This window comes from Poecilia formosa, unplaced genomic scaffold (genome assembly GCF_000485575.1).
Source record: "Poecilia formosa unplaced genomic scaffold, Poecilia_formosa-5.1.2 Scaffold48, whole genome shotgun sequence".
NCBI lineage: Eukaryota > Metazoa > Chordata > Actinopteri > Cyprinodontiformes > Poeciliidae > Poecilia > Poecilia formosa.
Window position 1 is genome coordinate 827,659 of NW_006799987.1, and position 22,403 is coordinate 850,061.

General features: G+C 37.1%; 1 protein-coding gene across 1 annotated transcript in view; it reads right to left on the minus strand.

Annotated features, from left to right (window-relative positions):
• Positions 1–22,403, minus strand: part of myo7aa (myosin VIIAa) — a 52,562-nt gene that overhangs the window by 18,782 nt on the left and 11,377 nt on the right. The window contains exons 4-24 of the mRNA XM_007552358.2: positions 18,644–18,828; positions 17,380–17,501; positions 16,550–16,692; positions 16,340–16,453; positions 15,728–15,796; positions 15,544–15,628; positions 15,312–15,388; positions 13,993–14,112; positions 13,130–13,272; positions 12,699–12,909; positions 11,834–11,969; positions 11,272–11,378; positions 9,908–10,045; positions 8,921–9,079; positions 6,451–6,543; positions 4,412–4,506; positions 4,134–4,218; positions 2,510–2,728; positions 1,820–1,927; positions 1,444–1,653; positions 362–568 (exon numbers count right to left, since the gene is read on the minus strand). Coding sequence (XP_007552420.2) covers positions 362–568; positions 1,444–1,653; positions 1,820–1,927; positions 2,510–2,728; positions 4,134–4,218; positions 4,412–4,506; positions 6,451–6,543; positions 8,921–9,079; positions 9,908–10,045; positions 11,272–11,378; positions 11,834–11,969; positions 12,699–12,909; positions 13,130–13,272; positions 13,993–14,112; positions 15,312–15,388; positions 15,544–15,628; positions 15,728–15,796; positions 16,340–16,453; positions 16,550–16,692; positions 17,380–17,501; positions 18,644–18,828 — 2,826 coding nt within the window. The remainder of the gene's footprint in view (positions 1–361; positions 569–1,443; positions 1,654–1,819; positions 1,928–2,509; positions 2,729–4,133; positions 4,219–4,411; positions 4,507–6,450; positions 6,544–8,920; positions 9,080–9,907; positions 10,046–11,271; positions 11,379–11,833; positions 11,970–12,698; positions 12,910–13,129; positions 13,273–13,992; positions 14,113–15,311; positions 15,389–15,543; positions 15,629–15,727; positions 15,797–16,339; positions 16,454–16,549; positions 16,693–17,379; positions 17,502–18,643; positions 18,829–22,403) is intronic.

Sequence of the window (22,403 nt, forward strand, 5' to 3'; positions counted from 1 at the left end):
TTATGTTATTAGAAAAACATTTATTTTTGTAAAAATGAAACATTTTTAGGCAAAAAATATTGCCTGGAATATTTTTGTACACTAAAATGCAAATGACCTTTTTTGAGTGTGTAAACTGTAGTCAATGATTAAGTGATTACTAAATTACTCAACGATTATTTCAATAATTGATTAGTCTTGATTAATCACATTAATCGTTTCAGCTCTAGAGGCAGGTTGTGTTTTAAAAGAAGTCCAAAGTTTATAAACTGACCCAGCCTCATTGTGCTCAGTGCCACCCGCTTAGTGAAATGTTTTCATCATCTGATGAAAGTTTAGCTTTAAGTTTCCTCTAAACCTTCTGACCGGCCAGAAAACTCACCAGCTGATCTCCCTCGTCCTCGTGGAACAGCAGCGGCTGCTTGAGGGGCCGTCGAACGTAAGTGTGTGTGGTGGTGCCCTGGAAGTAGGTCGCTGCGTATTTGGCGAACTTGTACTCCGATAAATCCTCCTCTTCGTCATCTTCAGGGAGAGGAAGAGCCTCGTCCAGATCCTCCTCCACCAGCTCACGATGGGAGTGCTCCAGGTCCTGGAGGAGACGGGGAATCAGTCCCTGACACGCAGGAAAGCCTGACCCACAAACTCCTACATTTATCTTTAAGAGGTTCTATATGCAAAACTAAAGTTCACTGAATTTTTTCCCTTTCCTGTGTAAAAAAGTAAAGAACATTCCACAGGAAAGTCAGACTGCAGGTTTGAAAAAGCTTTAGCCATTTACATTTTCTGCAACTGTAACCCGAAACACTTAAAACAAAACAGAAAGAGCAAGATAGCAGAAGATACAATGAAAACTTTGTGAGAGAGACAAAGTCTTAGGTTTTCAGGGGTAAGTATGATGAATTTTGGACCTTTTGTAAACTATATTTATTGTGGATGTAAAAAGACATTTTTTGTTCAAGATGGCTCTGTGAATTATAGGACTTCAGATCGCATCATGATTATATCCTCCTGACTACCAGGAAAAAAAATATTGTCCAATCACCATTTTTTTAAATCCCAGTCTTTGTAAGGTAATAAAAGGTTTTATGCACTTACTTTGTCTCTTCCCATAAAATGTGTTATTAATGATGAATGCCATTTTTATGAATTAGAAAAAGGTACGTACAAAAGTCCCCCCCCTTCACATGTGGTATCACTGAAAAGCCCTAAATGTCCTCTCTAGATACCAGAAGGAATTAATTCAGTAGATGCAGGGGGTGGGAGATATTCAAGTTTAGAAATGTCCTCTACAGAGGACAACAATGAACTACTGGTAGTCAGGAGGATATAACTGATTGGTACTACAGGTGCACTGATTGCAGTTTTCTGGCCGATTACCGATCTTTACAAAGCCTGACCTTCCGATTCAGATTTTGGCCGATTGATACTCGGATAGTAAAAGGTGCTTTATTGAGGTCAGTTCACCTCGAATCCAGCGGGCGCCTGGCCTTCCTGTCCCGGTAACGAGTTCGTCGTCCCCAGGAAGCCGAACATCTTGTCCACCATGTCGGAGTCGTTGACGGGCTCCAGCCGAGCCTTCTCCATCTGCTCCACCAGCTCCTTCTTCTTACGAGCTTCCTCCTTCTCCTTCTTCTCCCGCTCAGCGTCCTCTTTAGCCAGCTGGGCCAGCCGCTCCTGGAGGAGAAAATAAACAGATGCATGAACAGAAATGATACCAAAGACTGACAGCTGCAGGCGCCAACATCAGCTGTATTTATTCTGTGAACATCAGAAAGATGAATAAGATTAAACATTCTCCAACATATGTTTAGATGTGTCTTTGGTGTCATAAATATGTCACCTGATGTTTGCGTTCAGCCTCAGCTTTCGCTCTTTTTGCAGACATTTGGTTCCTCAGTTTTGTTTCTTCAGCCAGACGCATCTTCTCAGCCTCCAGCCTCCTGCGGTACTGATTAGTGGAAAATGAGGAAAAGAAATGAAGAACATTATAGAAAATTAAAACATATGAGGGCATGTTTTCACTTTTTTAAGTCAGCAGAAATAAACCCAGATCTGGTCGATTGATCATGATTCTCAGTAGGGACTCACGTCTGACCTCATAATTAGTTTTTCAGTTGTGAAAGAGCTGTAAGGCAAGCCATTTTAACATAAAATCTGTTTTACCACTTACATTCCAGATATCTAAAATTAGTTTATCACCAGATGTATTACTAAATTAGTGCTTATATTAGTTCAAAGTTCCTTTAAAAGACTAATTCTGACTAATTCAGTTTGACATATTGTAGTTACAGATGTGTGACTTTTCAAATAACAAATCCGTTGACGTCATTATATCTGGAAAGGAATTTTGACTCGTCAAAATGTAATCGAAGATATCTTGAATTACTGTTCTTACTAGTCAGAATGTGAATGCAGATAACTTAAATTACCATGCAGGATAGTGAAAATGTAGTCAGATCTGGCGATAGCTCATTTTTAGAAGTGCAGAATGTAATTACAGACAGTCAGATGAAACAGATTTTGTGTTTACCTCGCCCTTTAGCCTCTTGTACAGCCGGCGAGCGATCATGCCTCTGGTGTAGGCCTGGATGGTGATGACAGCCCACAGCCGGTGCCTGAACGCCCGACGCACCAGGAAACCTCGGCAGCGGCCCTGGAAGCCCGTGATTCGCTGGCGGGCCACGTGGTACGACGCACACAACTTCCTGGAACGAACCAGAGCCTGGAGGCGAGAAAAGCCGGCTCGCATCTGTCAGGACGAAGGAAAGAGAGGAAGAGGCTTTTAGCTTCATGATATTTGGTATTTTTATTTACGCTTCTGTGTGTTAGAGCTGGGCGATGTGGCTTAAAAATAAAATATTTGATCATTTCATACCAAATTAAATTTCCAATTTTAATAGATTTTTCTTAAAAAGAAATTGTAAATGACAAAATGTATTCTCTAAAACTGCCTTTTTTAATCGTACCTTCTGTGAGCTGACCTGAACTGAAAGTCCAAATGATTTGAGGCTGTAAAACACGGGCGGACGTCACTCTGAACTAGGGCTGCAACTAGCAATTATTCTGCTGATTAAACTGATAAAAAAAATAAAAAAATTGCCACATTGTGCAGATTTTAGATTTAGTCTCTAAAAGCATTTTTGCACAATAGTAGGAATACATTAGAAGATGCAAATAAACAAATAATTCAATCCCTTTTTCAAATAAGAAGATACAAATTGTATTACCTAAAATTAAATGACATAGAATTACTTTGGTGATTCTATGTCCTGATAGTTTATAGATCCATCTTCTAACATCAATGTGTGAAACAGCTCAGCCCTTTCTGCTTGACTTAACATCTAAACAGTGCAGGACTGATCTGGTGATTATTTTTTGGGATTTATCAATTAATAATTGGACAGCAAAATTTGCTTAATAAAATCTGAACCAAGGTGAAGGTAAAATCATCCCACTTGAGGAGATCTGGGTAGAACATACTTACAACGTTTTTTTATTATTATTTTGGTCAAATTACTGCTCTAAATATGCTGTTGGTTTTTTTCAGTTGTTTTTTTTGAGTCGGTATACTCCATTTAATTAATTGACTGCAAAATTAGCTAATTATTAATTGTGATTAACTGACATGACGGCGGCAAGAAATGGATCTTGCCGGTGACCTCATCCAGTTGAATGAAACTGTGATCGACAGAAACTACCACGTTTGTCTGCATGAAGGAAACTGGTAGAAAACATTACATTTTTTGTCACGACGACATTTATTGGTTGTCAAATCAAAGATCAGTAAGTGAAGTTATGCTTGGTTTTAAGTGTGTAGATTCCAACTGTAGTTCTGTGGCAGCATGAAACCACGTGCTGCAGTAACTGCAGTATTTACCTCTAAGCACGTTTTTATGCTAATATTTATTTTTAAGCATTTTCCTGAAGGCAGATTTTCACAAGCAAGTATTATTTAAGTCATTGCTCCCCCGCTTTATACGTGCAAAATGTGTCTGACACAGCTTTCCTACTTTGAGTAACCGATAATCAATGACTACATTGGTGAAAAAGTAAAAATTATATTTTCCTAAAATTAAATCTTCAAAAACAAAAAAATTGATCAATCAATAAAACTGATTTATCGCCCAGCCCTAATCTTTGAAATCCATCCTCACAGCTCCATAGCTCTTCCTGCACAGGTAGCCTCTCCATGTCTTCTGGATCAACAATGCTGACTTCCTCATCCTCAGGAAGTTAGATCTGATTAAAAAAAATACAGAAAATTATATAAAATGTTACGATTTTTGTTTGCCTTTAAGAGTTAATAATCTCTCCTTTACAAAATGGCTCAAAAACAATAAATATAACATTTTCTCAAATACAAATATTTACAGTATTCAGGTGATAAATTTTCAGAAGGTTTAATTAATGTGTTTAAAAGGATGCAGAGTACCTGTCCTTAAAGCCTCGCACCACCTTCTGGATGAGGATGACCTTGTCTGTGATGGCTTTATCTCTCTCGATCTCCAGCAGCATGTCATGATGATCCTAAACCAACAGTAAAAAAAGACAAACTAATGTTTTCACCTCTGTTCCTCACACCATGTGTGAACTTGCTGCAGAAAAAAAGCAACGTTTGGACAAATTCAGCACATCATCACACATAAAAATACCAGGAAACATCTTTAATACGAAGCTTTGATGTTGCAGATTTTAACTGACTAAACAGACAAAAGAGGTTTAACACACTGAAACTGTTTCCTCCAGTGACCTCAGCCAGTCCTGAGGAGGAAGTGGTGTTACTTCCCTGCACTTTCTCCTTCCTGTTGAACTTCCTGTCCAGCAGAACACCAAGGTCTGACACTTGAGTATGTCATTTAACTCTCAAACTAAAATCCCCAACTTTCCACACGTCTATCAGCACACCAGGGTCATTTAGACCTAAAACACACACATCAAAAAGGAGTGTGTTGTATTTTCTCCCCCTAAAAGTCACTGTTTGGTAGCTTAACAGTGACTAACAGAACTAACATTACTACTTTTATCCAAATAAAATAATTTGAAGTCTGGAGCAAATTTGCTTAATTACTTGACATAAACTTTGACCAAATAAGCAGCACATTTTGCCATGACAAAATGAAACTTCAAATAAACAAGAAATAGTTTAGAAAACATAATTGAAGGTGATAAAACACATCTGTAAAAATCAAATATTTTCTTTACTCGAACTCTAGGTCGCCTAAAAAGTCTGATACGTTGGTGAGGTGTGAATGCACAAACAAACTCTGATGTGGGACAAAAATGTAAACTCAGAGTGCCGGACTACAGCACAGAGCAATAAACATGGCGGAAAGCTTTGCAGAGAACACAGAGGAGAACAACCTATCAGCACCGGCTGAGATTTCCATTTAGCCCGTTAACTGACGGGCCTCACCAGTGACCTCTGAACTCAATATCACCTCTGAGCTCACTGAGTGGAAATTAAATGTATACGTTTACTAGAAAGTCAGATAAAGATCGAAAATAAAAATAAAAAACACAAAGAACAGGAATCAAAACATGCTGTCCTTCCTGTCACTGTAACTGGAAACAATCACAGCAGAGCTTTACCACTGGGATGAACTGGTTCATTTCCAGTTAGGTGCATTGAAACCACTCTAAAAAGGGTTTATTTAGCTACAATAATGATCTGTTTTAATGTTATACATTTATATTATGATAACTAGAGCTGGAATTGGAATTGAACTGGAACAGATATAGTCAAATTCAAGCACTTTTCAATGATTTTAAAGTTTCCAGATAAAAAAACCCAACACAAATAAACCAAAAAAAGACCATTTTGATTCATGATTATAATATAATTTATAATTATTGTTAATAATATCCTTTGATAGTATTCTACATTTTACAGCAGGGACAAGGTAAATAAAAACAGTTATGTTTTGTAATGTCTCACACACACCTTAAACATCCGACTGGTCCGAAAACAAAACATTAAATTATCAAAAAAAATCCCCAATTTTAACAACCTTTATTGTATAAAATATGTTACAATTACACTGATCAATAAGCCATTAGGAATAATAAATATTGATCATATTAAAGCAATCCAAACAAATTGTGTTTAAAAGAAGAAAAAAATCTCTCAAAAAATGTTCTCGCAAGATTTTCTGGCAATTAGGAAAAATAATTTTGATAATTCCAACTAACCTAAAACAGGAAAGGTTTAATCTGATTTAACTTCAGGCAGTGAGAAAAAAGTTTGTCTTTTTATTAGGTGTATGAAAATATCTGATTTCAAATAATTTTCCAAATTTAGGGTTTTAATCAAACGTTAGATTCCAGTTTATCACAAAAATGTGCAGTTTCAAGGACTTCATACATTAATGAGGCATTTCCAAGGACCCTAAACCTGAACATAAATGGTTCTGGATTTCATTGGACCGCTTTAACATGATCCTGTCGCAGGTTTCTCCGTTAATGGGCAGTTACCTTGAGGAAGATCTTGGTTTTTCCCATCTGCCAGTCGTCGTCTTTGCCGAGAACGGCCTCAGCGATCCGCTGGCAGGTTCCTCTCAGGTCCTCCTGCCCAGGGAGAGCAACAGGAAATTAGTTTCTAAAATTCTCCCTGAATTAAAACTTCCTGTTTCTGCTGAGTTGGAACTCAACAGAAGCATCACCTTTTCCACAAGGTGATACATCTAGCACTCAGTAAAGCAAAGCTCCAGTGATCGGGTATTTCTACAGATCTCTGACTGTTATGAAATAAATTTAATTTGTTATCAACGTAATAAAAATGCATCAGGTTTTTTTAATTTATTATTGAAGGAGATCTATTAAACAAAATTAACCTTTTGCATGTTTTAGTTCTTTCATTTGGGTCTAAAAGCATACAAGCACTAATCATGTTTTGGAGTCTGTAAAGAGAACCGTTTCAAAAATTTTCTGATTACTAAGTCACAGTCGGGGTGAGGAGACTATATGGTTACCTAGCAACCCAAGCTGAGCTCAAGCACGTTTGGTCAGCTGGTTTTACCGCTGCATTTGCTGGTCAATGGCTGCTGGAAAAGACAATTGTAGAGATAAAGAAGAAATCACTTGCTGCATTTTTGTTGATTAGGCAGGAGGCTCCACTTCTGCTTTTCAAAGAGGGATGGTTGTATAATTGCGCGTCTGTTTGCAGCCATTTTTACATGCGAGTGTAAACGCTGAGTTGGGGGCGTGGCCAGCAGAAAACCTATTTACATTTAAAGTGACAAGATGCCCGAAAAATAGGCAGAACTGATCAGATCGAAATCTTATTATCCAAGAATGAATTTGTGCAAAAAATATAATGAACATCATTTGCATAGACCGTAGACCTATCCTAGCCTGTTCAGGATGTTATGTCACTTTTTTTTAAAAATGATTCAGAACACAAAATATCACAATCATCACAGGTATAAGGACAAAACTGACACAAACATCCCAGAATCAGAGCTCAAACGGAGGCATCTGACTAAACAGAGCATGAGAGGGAGGCTGGAGAAACAGGGACACAAAGGGAGTCGCAGGAAAGGAATCTGTGGGAAAAACCCGTTGGATAAACACGGATCGGATCCTGACACCAGGAAACACTCGATGGCCCACGCCTAATTTCCAAACCCTGTTGTGGATCTGCTGCAGCTGGAGAACACTTTAACATTTCTCCTGTTAGTACAAGGAGAACAAAGTAACGCAACATGAAAGCAAAGCTTTATTTTTCTGTAGTTTGTCACACTTACCAAAAATCAGCTTTTATTTCTAAGACAGAAAAACAGGCAAGTCAAATTCAAATTTAAAAATACTTTATTATTCCCAAAGGGAAATTAAATGAAGCCTCTCACAATTATGTGAGATAGTCATGAAAAAGTATATAGTTTTGGGTTTCCAGAGTGATATTAACCCAAAGAACTACCATCTTGTTTAACAAGCATGTTTTACAGCTTCTGCTTATTACTTTGTCATTTAATTCAGGTCAACTCACAGAAGAAATTATTGAAAAAAAATATATATTTTCTTACATTGTAAAATTATTTTAAGAGAAAAAATTAAGAATTGGAAATACAGTAGAATACAATATACTTTATTGATCCTGAGGGAAAATTTCTTATTAGTTGACAAGCTGCTCCATCCAAGATGTTAAATATTAATAATACAAATAGAACCATAAGGGATTAAATTTATAAAATATATATACATACCTAAGAGTGATGTAAGTGATTCAACATGACTGAATACAAATAAATAAAATAACAAGCATAAATAACAATCAACTTTGTAAAACAAAAAAATCAAATCTGGTTTTTACAAAATTGGAGATTTTATTTTTAAGCCACATCGCTGAGTTTTTCCTCATGCATGGAAATACAGATTCCACATGGAGCCTGACGAAAATTATCACGATATAAGCACTTCATATCAGTTGATATCTATAATTATTGATTTTTTTTTTTGTTTGTTTGTTTTAAATATCTGAAATTCTGCCAAACTAGTGACATGACTTCCTGTTTTATCCAGTTTTCACTCCACAATGTTGGTTTTTATTGTTAAGCAGTTATGAGGCGAAACCTGAAACTGCTGCTGTGGAAGTTACTCAGCAGGTTGTTGCTAGGTAACCAAAGAATGAGAGAGTTAGTTGATTCCACCCATCTAGCTTAGTTAGCTGTGAGAGGCTGAGCACTTCAAGCCTTTTCTCTGCCTACATCTCCCAGAATGCTGTGCGATTCTGGATCAGAGTTCAGTGAATATTTTATATATTGAATATTCCATCTATCTTTTGATATTGACCACGTGTCTATTGTGATATATTGTTATTGATTTATTGTCCAGACGTAATTTCACACTTCATTTATTAAAGAAGGAAGGAGACAAATAGAAAATCTGCGCATTAAGAGGTAAAAAGTACAGCTTTATTTCAGATAGCCACAGATGTCAGCCCCACCTGTTTATACGCTGGTTTAACTCCAGGCATCAGCACCCGGTAGCGGTCTACAAACTCCACAAAGGTGTAGCGGATGGGATATCCAGCGCGCCGAATACGAATCGTCTCCATCATACCAGAGTACCTCAGCTGACGCACACACAGCTCCCGGTCAAACAGCTGGAAAACACACCCAGCGCTAACACGTTAGCTGTATGTTCAGGCAACAATGACGACTTTCAGAAAGGAAGATGCTGGACCATATTTTCATTTTGTCCAGTCAATCAAAGCAAGTCTTGAAGTTAAGCTGCAAGTGAAAAGTTTATGAAAGCAGGAGTGCACCAAGAAATCGGCCCTAATTCCTATAACTTTGGAGGAAAAGCAATTAGCTGACAGATGCAGATGTGAAACTGATTTTATCTGCCGTAATGGTCAGAAGATCAACCATTGCTGGATTTAATAAATGAAGTGTAAAGGATGGTTAAGGAAAAATAACCCCACTGTTACAACTTGGCAACATGTTAGAGAAAAAAATAAAAATAAAAACAAAAATTAGTATCTGCAGGTCAGATTTTTTTTAAAGAAAACTGCAATTAGTGCAGCCCAAATGTAAAGGTTGTCTTTTTTACTATTATTAAAACATAGGATTTACAGGAACTTTATGTAAAGTTAAGCCTCATTTTCCTCCACAAACAATCACAGAAAATCTTAAAATCTTTGATTATTTTGATAAAATTGTTTTTATTCAAGGGTTTTTTTTAACAGTACATTGTCAAAACAATAAAATAAAAGAACATGCTGAAGTGGAAACATACATTAGTTAAAAAGAAAAAGTTGGTCACCTTATTAACATGAACCGTACCATCCTACAGATTATGCTTAAAATATCAACTAACATATCCTTATAAATCTCCCCATATGAGCAAAATTATGACTTTAGCGTTTACAGTTAATTTCTTGCTAACGTTACGTAAGCAGCTTAATAAAGGAAAAAGAGCAGATACACACCATGGGTTTCTTGTACTCATTGGGTTTGATGCAGCGAACGAAGAAAGGCTGGCAGACGCTCAGAGTCCTCATCAGCAGCTCCAGAGATCTTTTAAACTGACTGCTGAGAGTGGGAGAGCGCTTCCTGGTTTCTGCCCCCTAAACACACACACACACACACACACACACACACACACACACACACACACACACACAGAACAGGACAGCAGAAAAAAACTGTCAGCGTCAGGCAAGTTGAAATCTGCTGAGCTGTGACACAAACCAATTCTTTTGTCTTTAAATATAATCATTTTTCTAGCAGATACTGCAGCTTCATACTGATTTAAAATAAAACACTGTTATCTGCAACATTTCTGTAGAAAAAATAGATGCAAAAAAAATAAAAAATACAGCAATGATAATAAATTAGAGAGGAAATATATTGAAGTAATGGTTTATTGCCTTATATAGTGAATGGAATGCATTATCTTAATGCTATTAGCTTAGCATTTGTAGTTAAACGTTCATTCTGAGAAAGTGGAAATTGAAATACTTCAAATAAAGATCAACAGTAGAAAAAATATCCATTTGTTGAATTTTATTTATTTATAGCATACATTTTTGATAATTATAAAATAGCGATTGGCTGTAAATAAATGCTAATAATCAATAATAAATATAAACCTGTGTTACCTGCCTGTTATAATCAAGGATGAAAATGTTTGTAGATGCCTTTTGTGACCAGTAGAGGTCAGTAAACCACGTGTTTAGTTTGTATTTATGAGTTTGACATTGAAAAAGAATTGGTATAAAACTAGATGGTGATTTAAAGATGCAAATTTTGCTTTGGAGAAATAAATAAATAATGAATAAGCGTAATTATGTAAAAAAACACATTCAGGAGGAACATTATGATATGAAATAATAAAAACACAAATAGAAGACATGTGAGAGGTTAAGAGGTAAAGTAATAAAATTTTCAGTTTGCTGGTTGCGTTTCTTTTAAAGACGGTTACCTTAGTGAGCGCTGTGGCACCAGGAGGATAACCACACAGAAACTGGCAACAAGCAGCACACAGGCACACAAAGACCCCACCGTACAGAAAGATTGAAGACAGAAAAAACTGCAAAGTTACTGAGAAACATGATTCTGAAACATGAGAGCAAACTCTGGCATGCAAAGGAAGAAAGAAACCACAATAATATGAAACAGAAAATTAACTTTTGTTTTTCTGTTGTCACAAATTAACTACATGAAGAGTTTTGAAGGTTTTAACACTTAGCTCTGTCAAATGAGGTTATTTAATAGACACACACTTTGGAAAACCAGGGATGATTTCATAAATTTCTATAACCTCTAGAAAGGTTTATGATGTGTCCGTTACCATAGCAACATCTGCCTGGAAGATTTGCTTGATGAACTTGTTTTTGGAGGAGTGAACCAGCTGGATGATGTCTCCATACAGAGTGTCTCTGTTTTTCTCCAGGAAACCTGCAGGAATGACACAAACATGCAGCTTAAACACGCAGACATGTGAGAACATCCGCTGCTTGTTCAGTATCATTTTTATTTTACCAGCCCATTCTTGAAAGCTTGCTTCAAGCAAATTCAGTTACACAGTTCTCTTTGCTTTAAAAAAACAAACAAAAACACACATACAAGAATAAATTAGTGAAGAAGCAGACCCAAATGTAAGATACAGACAATAAAAATTCAGCAGAGACAGATATGTAAGACAGGGACACCAAAAAAAAGAAGGAAGAGCAGCAAAAAGTGTGTCAGTCCATGTTGGGGGGAAAAAGAAGATAAGAATAAAAGCTGTGATAGATAAGAAAGAAAAACTATCTGAAAGAACAGAGGCACATTAAAAAATACAAAACTGAGCTCCAAACAGAGCAAAGAAAAAAGTTCAGTGTCTCATCTCTGCAATGTGAAGTAACTCCCACCTCTTGTTTCATAGTAAACCACTCCGGCGAAGTGCTGAATGCCAAACTGAGTCTCGTAGTTGTTCTTCGGTGGGATGTAGTTTGTGTTGAGTTTGTGCTGAAAGTTGAGCTTGTTCAGCATCGTGGTGTCTGTCCCCTGTGGGACAAACAGAGGGGCAGTAGGGAAGGTGAGCTGATGGCTGGATTTATAACCTGACCGTTTGATCTATGAGAAGTCTGAAGAATTTTTTATCACGTCTCTAAAAACTGCTGCCTGTTTCTACAGAGAACATGACAATTAAAAAGGTCATTTATCGACTGGTGACATAAGCAAAGCTGAAAATAACACAAAATGTCAAAAACCTATCTGGGTTTATGTTAATTAGAGTAAAATGCAATAATACGGTGCATAAAACTCATTTTTTTGTCCTGTTGAAACAGGATCTGCTACTGGAAACTCATCAAATCAACCTAATTAATCAACAGCAGCTGCATTTCCATAGACCATATAATTGCATAATTTTACATTTCAAAAAATAAATTTGCTTAGTGGAAAAATGCCAATATCGAAAAAAACACTCGTTTTTCGGTAAACAGATTTGGTGCTGAGATGAGGTGGTTTTTATTTATTTAGCAAAACTGCAACAGAAACACCTTTTTTGCATCGTTGCTAATGGCACAAACTGCAAAGAAGACAGGAAGTAGTTTGATGAAGATGGCGCAGCAAGTTTTTTTAATGGCTTGACTGCGTGGACAAACTTATTTAACTGAAACACAGAAAAAAAACCAAAATTGTGTTCTTTCTATGTTACCAGAATATTGACAAAGTTTTGCCCACATTTGTGATGGGAACGCGGCTAGTGAGACGTTAAACTGAGCTGTTTGCCTTAGGAAACTTGCTCTCCTCGTCAATGAGCGAGATGATGTTCATCGGTTTGATGGCGATCATGTCCAGAGCGTCCTGGTTGTCGGTGAACTCGATGTGCTGCCAGTTGATGTTTTCCAGGTTGTACTCCTCCTGCTCCAGCTTGAAGACGTGACGGACGAAGAACTGCTGCAGGTTCTCGTTGGCGAAGTTGATGCACAGCTGCTCGAAGCTGCAGGAAGGATGACAACGAGCAAAACAGAGAATTTACACATTTTATTAAAAAAACAAAAACAAAAAAAAACGGCAAAAATATGGAGGAATTTCAGGGGATTTTTTTTACTCTTTAGGGAGAATAATTTTTGTAATTTCACTGCATCTTAAAGGTTGAAGATAAAACAACCTGAGGGCTGCACAGAGTGCTTCCTATATGAAAGTCTGTGGGTTTTTACCTGTTAATGGTAAAGTTCTCAAAACCGAAGATATCCAGCAGTCCAATTGAACGTCTGAGCGCTTTGGGTTGTGAGGACGTTGGTTTGTAAATGGCTGCATTTATCTTCTCCACAATCCAAACAAACAAACGTCCATAAATACCCTGAAAGCACAAAAAAACAAAAACCCCTCTAAGCTAACTGAAGACGCATTGGGCCTGTCACAATAACTAATTTTGTTGGACAATAAATTGTCCCAGAATTATTGTGACAAATGAAAATATTGTTGTTTTGAGACCATTTTCAACTAATATAATGGTAATGGCAAAAGAATGCAAAAGTACATTCTCAAACATCAATAAACTTTAAATTCCAATGAACATTTAACACTGGAACTGGAAGACATTTTAAATAACCAAATAAATAAACAGCAGAAACAAAAATAAAATTAATCAGTTGAGATTTAAACACTGACTGGAGACTTTTATCATCCAGTTTTTGGTAGAAAGAGAAAACGATAAATTACGCCAATGGAAATTATTGAGCTTGTTTTAATTTATCATGCGATTAATTGATTTATTGATTAGGCCTAGATGCAATAAGGAAGTTTTGATAGCTAGAAACATATCTTATGTCTTGCAGCTATAATCTGTGTTTATTGTTCTAAGACACTGTGTTTGTAAGTTTATTATTGAATTTGTTAAATTGAGTGAAATGGGGTGAAAATTCATTCTTGTTTAATTCTCAAAACATACAAAACATACGGTTCATTCGACTAATTAACAGAAAAGCTACAGAAGGTTGTAAAACACAAATTATTATTTTATAAAATAATAAAAAACCCTGGTCATTTCTAAGTTGAGTGAGTGCTTTGATTGTTTTACCTTGACGAAAGCGTCGCGGACATCGAGCGCTTGCTCCATGCTGAGCGGGGTGGACACCGTCTCTCCCCTGGTGATCAGCGTCCTGCTGGTCAGGCAGTTCATCAGGTCTTTGCAGTCCACCTAGACACACACACACACACACACACACACACACACACCCCCCCCCCCACACACACACACACACACGCAAAACAATATGCAGTCAAATAAAGGGTCTGATCAACACTTAACCTAGACTTCACCATGGAAGCTCCATGCTGAGCGGGGTGGACACCGTCTCTCCCCTGGTGATCAGCGTCCTGCTGGTCAGGCAGTTCATCAGGTCTTTGCAGTCCACCTAGACACACACACACACACACACACACACACACACACACCCCCCCCCACACACACACACACACACGCAAAACAAAGAGTGAAAAATTAAAAATAAACAAATAAATAAATAAAATCTGTGTTGTTGAGAAATGCTACAATATCCAACTAAGGATGGAAGTTATCAATTAATGCATTAATTTAAAGTTGGTTAATTTTATCAGTCGACTAACAATTAGTTAATAAGTGGCCATTTTCTTAAAAACTTGAGTTGTCTGAATCAAGAGAGCCGACCGTCTGTAACATAACGGGATTTTTTTTCACAAAATGTTGAATTTTTAAAAAATTACAATTATTTTGTGTCAGGTGTGTTAAAAATTGACTGAATAAACATAAAATTGTGGTTTTCTCACGTTAATAAACTTAGACATATTTATGAAACAAACGAAATGGGAACCTTTGAGTTTCTCAAATAGAAAAATAAAATATGAAAATAATAAAACAAGTGAAACTCTTAATCTCCACGAACATCTTCGCCTTCAGAGAAAATCAATAATTTTGGTTGATAATGTTGACGTTGCTCCATCATTTAGCTCTGCTGAATGAAGCGCTATTAAAGGTGAAACTTAGAGAGAATGTCCAGTGTTTATATTGCAAAATAAAGTCTATTTTGCATCCTTCAATGGACTTTGTTTAAGCCGATTCTCTTTCCTGTACTAACATCCTTCTGCCATCTTTGTTTCTGTATCAACTGGCTCTGTTTAAGGATGACCAACAGTGCTCCCTGCTGGATGGCACCAAAACTACAACACTTAAAAGAAAATCTAAGCTGATGTTATCAATCGACTGAAACTCATTTTAATCTCATGAACCATTAACCAACAATTAATCACAAGTCCAACACCACCAAAGTATCAGCTGTCAGATTTAAAATATTTTTCCAAGAGACTAACTTGTCCATCATGTTAAAAACACAAACAATAATTCATAAGTTTTATGTTTACCTCCAGCAGAGTGGCAGCAGTGGTGAGGTGAGGGCAGCGGACGACCTCGCAGGCGTCCAAGTTGTCATAAGTACGAGCTGTCGAGTTTAACAGGGTAAGCAAGTAGGCATAAAAACCAATGTAAAGCCATACAAATGGCAAAATACAGAAGAAATAAAAAGAAAACAATTGTGAAAATAGCAATAATGAATATCATTATATAATAAAACGTAGTGCAAAGAGTCATTTTTACCTTCATATCGTAGGTTTCCCATGTGTAATATTGCAGCTAAAAGCTTTGAAATCTCCCAGTTCTCCTTTTCTGTGAACATCAACACCTAAGATAAAAAAACAGAAATATTTGCTATAATCGTTTAAGTCAGTGAGAGCGCACTTTCTACAAAACATTTTAAATTATTCAGTCTTTACAGGAGTACCTTCATTGCAGACTGAATATTGGAGTATTCTTTCAAATCGTCTCGGCCGTCACAAACCGTACACTTTCCCTGCAGAGAAATATTACGGCTTAAAAGACAAATTTTTTCAATGAACCGATTAATAATTGGACAGCCAAAGTTAGTAATTTTTTTTTACTAAATTTGAAAAAGGTGAAGCTAAAACTACAACTAGAGGAGTTCTGGGTAAACCATGCTCACAAACAGAAGTTGTTTTTAATCTTAAATGCAAAATATGTATATGTATATTTTACAGTTTTGACTTCGTTACCGCGCTGACTGTGTTGTTTTTTAAGTAAATTGCCTTTTTTTGAGTCTGTATACTTCAGTTAACAATTAATCGATTACTAAATTAGTTGATGATTATTCCAATAATTGATTCATCACGATTAATCCCATTAATCCTAAATGAGATCGGAGCTGGAGCTTGTCAACGAAAGGCAAGGCAACTTTATTCATATAGCACCTTCATTCCAGAGACAGTTCAAAGTGCTTGTGGAAGGAAGCTAAAAGAACAAACAGATTAAAATTCCTGTTGTCTGTTAAAGTAAATTAAATTGTGAGTGAAATGCTCAGCGTTGAGGTGGTGCTCACTATGGTCAGGTAGGTGTAGTCGGTGGCTTTGCTCAGCCCCAGTTTCTTCTTCTCGTCTGCAGTCATTCCCTTCAGCATGCAGTAGAAGATGTGATAGTTCCTCTCATCATAAGCCTGCAGCACAGAAATAAAGATCAGGCTAAATGTTAGTTTGCTCTTCAAAGCTTAACGCTGGACAAATGCAGCTCCAGAGTTTGGCTTGTCATTCACCTGTCGACACACTCTGGATTTCTCCAGCAGGTATTGCTCTATCTTGGCTCCCTCTATGGCTCCCCTCTTGTTGAAGTGGATGTCGATGTATTTCCCAAAACGAGACGAGTTGTCGTTACGGATTGTTTTAGCGTTGCCAAAAGCTGAAGCAGGAGAAGCCCAGAAGCACGGATGTCTGTTAGTGGAATCACTGTGGTGCTTTTTCAACACACTTTTAAGCAATCTCTGTTTTTATATTTGTTTTTATTGCAGTTCCAGGTGGAAACTTTACAGCCCAAAACTTTCCTAATTACTGTGTTACACATTTGTAAAGATGAACTACTACAGCTGTCATTATGCTGAGAATAATGATGCTGATGACAGACGGTGTGGTGAATCAAAGTAGTTTTTTTCCTCATGCAGTTCGGCTCTGGATTGGAGAATAAATCACAGAAAGTTGCAGAGATGCAGGCATTTAATATCTGCTTTGAAGGACATAAGAAGGAGCCAAAACTCGGTTGATGCAGTTTTACATTAGAGAACAAAATTGCAACATTTGTTAAATTTTCAGCTGCTGTGGTTCTCTTTCTCACTGCACTGAGTCAAAGGAACCAAATCCTTTGAAAAACCTGTTCCCCTCCTCACCAATGGGGGCGCTGCATCAAGAATCACTGAAGGAAACAACACAAAAAACCTCTGAAGACGACATGTCCTTCACAAAATGATTTTAGTGGTTGTAAGATTTCTCTTTCATCTTTTGTAAAAGACAACGAGCTATTTCTCCCGTTAGCGCTACAGTCATTTACCCAGAATGCCCTGCGCTGCAGTAGATATGTGAATTATAAACCTACCTTCCAGTATGGGGTTCGCTTCCAGGACCTGCTGCTCTATCCAGGAGTGCTGACCGCTGATGGCTGCCAGGAACTGCAGGATCAGTTTGGTGCTTTCTGTTTTTCCTGCTCCAGACTCTCCGCTATAAAGTTAAAAACAGGATTTATTTACACATTAAAATAAAAACATAAACCTCTGAACATTTTTCTCTGCATTAGCACATGCAGTGAATTTGATCATATTTCCCACACCCACAACTATAAATCTTCTGTCTGTAGCTGGTGGTGATTTATTTGGTGAATTTACTTTATACGTGATCTTATTTTATTTTTGTACATATAAATGTATTTTCTTACTCATATTCATAAACTTTCTTCGATATTTTCATTTACTTTGAAAGACATTCACTAAGTCTAGAGATATCGTCATGTTCAAAGAGTTGGAACAAACAATGAGTGCCGTTTGTCAGATTAAATGATTTTTCTGAAACTAACTTTGAAAGCAACTATTAAACATATATTTCTATTTTTAATGAACTAATGAAATATTCTCATTTTAAATGGCATGTTTTCATTACCAGTAAGTGGAAAATCATCCTAATTAACTAAACTTGTGTCGTTATAATGGCTTTTGTAATGTTTTAAATGTTTTTACACATTTTGGCAATTTAAAGTGCATTAAATTGGAAATTAGTCAGATAGACTCGGTTCAGTTGGGGACCAAAATTGCAACATCTGTTATATTTTCATGCTGCACTGTGTCAAACGATCCAAACTCTTTGAAAAATATGTTCCCCTCCTGGCCTGTGGGGGCGCTGCACCAAGAATTACTGAAGGAAATGACAGAAAGACTTCTGAAGAAGATACTGAACACAAGGTCCTTTTTCACAAAATGTGCGTTACACATATGTGTGTAATTAATCTGTGTAATGCATTTCACTTTGTGATAAAGTTTCTGAAACAAATTGACTTTTCAGTAATATTCTGATTTAGTAAATGGGTCTGTATTGAATCCACTGTATAATATTACAGGAAACTGATTCCTTGAAAACAAATATAAATACATATATATAGTTACAAAACACTACACTATTGTGTTTTGTTTCAAATTACTACATTTAAAATGTTGAGGGTTCCTGATGCAACATTTAATGCATTAAATTAGCAAAGAAGAAATAAGCAGAGAGAAACAAAGCAGTAAAATTGACACAAACATGGTGGAACTGGGTAAAAATCTGTTTCTTTCTCCCTCATCTTTCATGGCCTTTGACCCAAACTCCACTACCTGATTATGCAGCACTGGTCTCGGTTGTTCCTCTGCATGTTGAAGTAACAGTTGTCGGCGATAGCAAAGATGTGAGGCGGCATTTCCCCGATCTTCTTGTTGGTGTAGAGGCGGATCTGATCGGCGGTGTAGATGGGCAGCAGCTGGTACGGGTTGACGGCCACCAGGATGGAGCCGGTGTACGTCTGGGCACAGAAAACACTTCACTCATTTACATCAGCATTTAGGGGAAATTTAAGGTACTTATAGAGAGAGGTTTATAAAAATGGCTGCAAACAGATCGCGATTAAATGAAGAAATTTACATTTATTCCAAAAAAACTAAAGAAAAACGTATTGCTCAACCGGAACTTCCATTCAGAGAGCCAACGTCTGTATTTTGGTAATAAATACCAACAAGTTTAAAAAAGAAACAAATGTCTAAGGACCATTTTAATAATATAAATTAAAAACAGCATTATAAGAAAATAGTATCTCAGGACAAACCAACTGGATGGATATAACCTTTCTAAATAAGACAATTTAGTTTATGGTGTCGAAGCTGGATAGACTGTAAAACTCAGAAAAGACCAAGCTTGCAAAGATAAACATCTGTTATAATAGATACACTTATTTAATACTTTCTTTTACTTTGTTCTGTTTTGACAGTCATATGAGGACTACTGTAGATATAGGAAATAGTATATTTCCATTAAAAAACTCAGAAACTTTCAGATTCAATTTTTGAGCTCCAAAAGCAAAAAATTTACTAGAACAAAAAACAAGGACATTTTAAAATTAATTTCAGAAGTTTTCAAAACTCTGTAATTTCCATAATTTTTTCTAAGAAGTTCTTCAAAATTTCTAAGATTTTTCTCGCAAATGTTTGACTTTTAAACCTCAGAGAAATTCCTATATTAATCTCAAAATTTCCTTTTGTCTCAGAAATTTTCCATTTCTGGAGCTCAGAAATCTGAGTTTGTTTTCTAGAAAATTTCCCAGATTAATCTCAAAATTTCAGAATTTGGTGTAAATTTAATATCATTTTTGTTTTCCTTCAATGGGCCTGTTACACTGTCATATATTTTCTACAATCTTTCTCTGGGAAATAGAGTTGATGCAGAAATCTACTTTTCATTTCTTCTGAAGTATTGAAATTGACAGTATGATATTGTGAATATATGTTTTGTAAAATTTGCTTCTTTGGGAAACAGTAGATAAAATAAATTGCACTGCTTTAATCTTTACAAATCCAGAAACATGTTTACAGTATTTTATGATAAAATCCAGTGGACGTTGTGCAGATCAGCCTTTGCTCCTTGCTGCTGAAGGAAGATGAGCTCACGCTGGTCTCAGATGTTGAAGGCTGACAATGAGAGCGTATCGATGTTCGCCACATGAGAGTGAGCGGCCATAATGAAAGACAACTCAACGAGCATCCAGGCTGCCAGGCTGAGCTTCGTTACCGGTAGAACTGACTGAGAAAACGAAGTCTGCCCGGTAAAGTATTTTTACTCATCCTGCTCGAACACGACACCATCAATGATTAACATGTAAGAAAAGTCGCACAAAACGTCTCTGCTTTCACGCTTACGAGACACAAACATACATGCAACATACATGCAGCTTACATTTAGCACATTTACTGCATGTGGCTGTTCTACTGCCATGCATGTGGTGCATTAATTGTTGTGGTTTCTGTGCAGAATGTGCTCCTGTTAGCCATGCCTGACTTACCCTCCCACCACAGTTTGTCTTCGGAGAGAGAAAGGAAGAAATCGGGTAAAACGGAGAAATCAGTGTGAGAAAAGTGCAGAGAGCAGCAGAAGCATGAGGTTTGTTTTATGAGTTAATTGCCAAATTAAACCCCCCGAGTGAATTATACAATTTGGTAACAAAAAATAAACGTCACACTTTTTGCAAAACAGGAAGCACAGTGATTTATAACAATCCCAAATGTACCTAGTTTAGAGATAGAAAATTGTTTGACATTTTGGTTTTAGCTGTTTAAAAGACACTTATTGACCCTTTGCAGTGACGTCACGTTCTCCAGAACTCCGCCCGCTCCGCCATGACGGACATCACAACAACCAGTACGTTCCTTTAAAGCTAGTCTAAAAACAGACGTCTGTAACTTAATATTGCTTCTCTTTAGTTGATTTCACTTTAAAAATGGTCATAGGATGCTGCACAGTCGGCAGCACAAACAGAGAAGGATGCAACTTTTATTGTGTTACTTTTAATGAGGAAAGATGCAGCAGTGATGGATATCAGCCGTCAGTCATAATGACTGTCAGCCCTCAGTGTAACCGTGGATTTGCAGCAAATACTGTTTACAAGGCAAGAAGGTTAACGTTCATATGCAGGGTTTCCCACAGTGTATTATAAGCCTGGCAGGCCACCAGGCTTTACTTGTGCCCCCACCATGCTTTGCATTGATAATTTATTTTAGTTAGGTTTTTTTTATTTTAATGATTACCGTATTTTCCAGACTATAAGGCGCACCGGATTATAAGACGCATGCTAAAACATACGGTCAACAAAAAAATAAAAGGTAACGGAAACAAAGCAGTAAGTTTAGTTGAACTTTATTCGACTATGTAACAATACACTCAAGTTATTTTTTATTCTTCTTCCACAAATCCATCAAAGTCCTCCTCTTCTGCGTCTGAATTGAACAGCTGGGTAATTTCTCCATCATACATGCCAGGTTCCCTCTCATCATTGTAGGAGTCGGTCTTGTTGCCAGGTGGCTGTTCAGCAATGATGCCGGCTTCCCGAAAGCTCAGACAACAGTTAAGGCAGATAGATTCGCCCAGGCATCCATTCAATCCATTCACACATGGCGGCGTAACTCTCCCGGCGCTGCCTCCCCGTCTCAGTAAATGTGTGTTCGCAGTCTGTCATCCATCGCTCCCATGGCGCTCGCAACTTCTTTTTGAACATCTTGTTTACACCAATGTCCAGCGGTTGGAGTTATTTTGTTAATCCTCCCGGACTGGTGGCAGATGGAGTCGCAGATGAACAGGGGCGGAGACACGTGGAAAAACCTATCTGGTTTTTACCGCAGGCGAATGCTGCAGAACTCGGACAACAATTCTCTGATTGGTTTATCGCTGCCAGCGTACGTACTGTGCACTTTACGTGTCTGTGTCAGGGACAGATTTTGGACTTCAGTGCACACTTAAGGCTTTTAGGTGCGCCTTATAGTCTGGAAAATACGGTACTGTTTTAAGATTTTATAGTTGGTGTTTAGGTATTAACTTGTCTTCCACTCTTCTAATAATGCATAGCTATCAAGTGATATTTTTTAACTCAAAAACATGGCAGGCAGTGAGATGACTGCTTAGCGCCCTGAGCACGGGGATTAGCAAGTTTTCTGGGGGAAAAACTGATGTACTTTATAAGTAAGTATGATTATAAAGTTATCAAACATTGCGTTATGGAGAAGGAACATGTCTAACCATTAGTAACCATGGAGACGATGCATTGGCTGCCACTTCAGTAGAGAAGTCTGTTTGGATGTGTAGTTTAGTTTATTTAAGGATCCCCACCAGTCCCTGTCATAGTATTTATTCTTCCTTGGTCCACAACACAAACATTACAGTAAAATCACATAAAATACAAATGACAGATCACAAAAAACCCAGAATAAAAAAACAAAGTAAAAATCAATAACCACAACATTACACATATAAAATAAACACAACCAGTCAATTTTATTTTATTATGTATTTTTGGGTTTTTAAGCTTCTTTAAAACCCTTTTAGGGTCACTGTTAG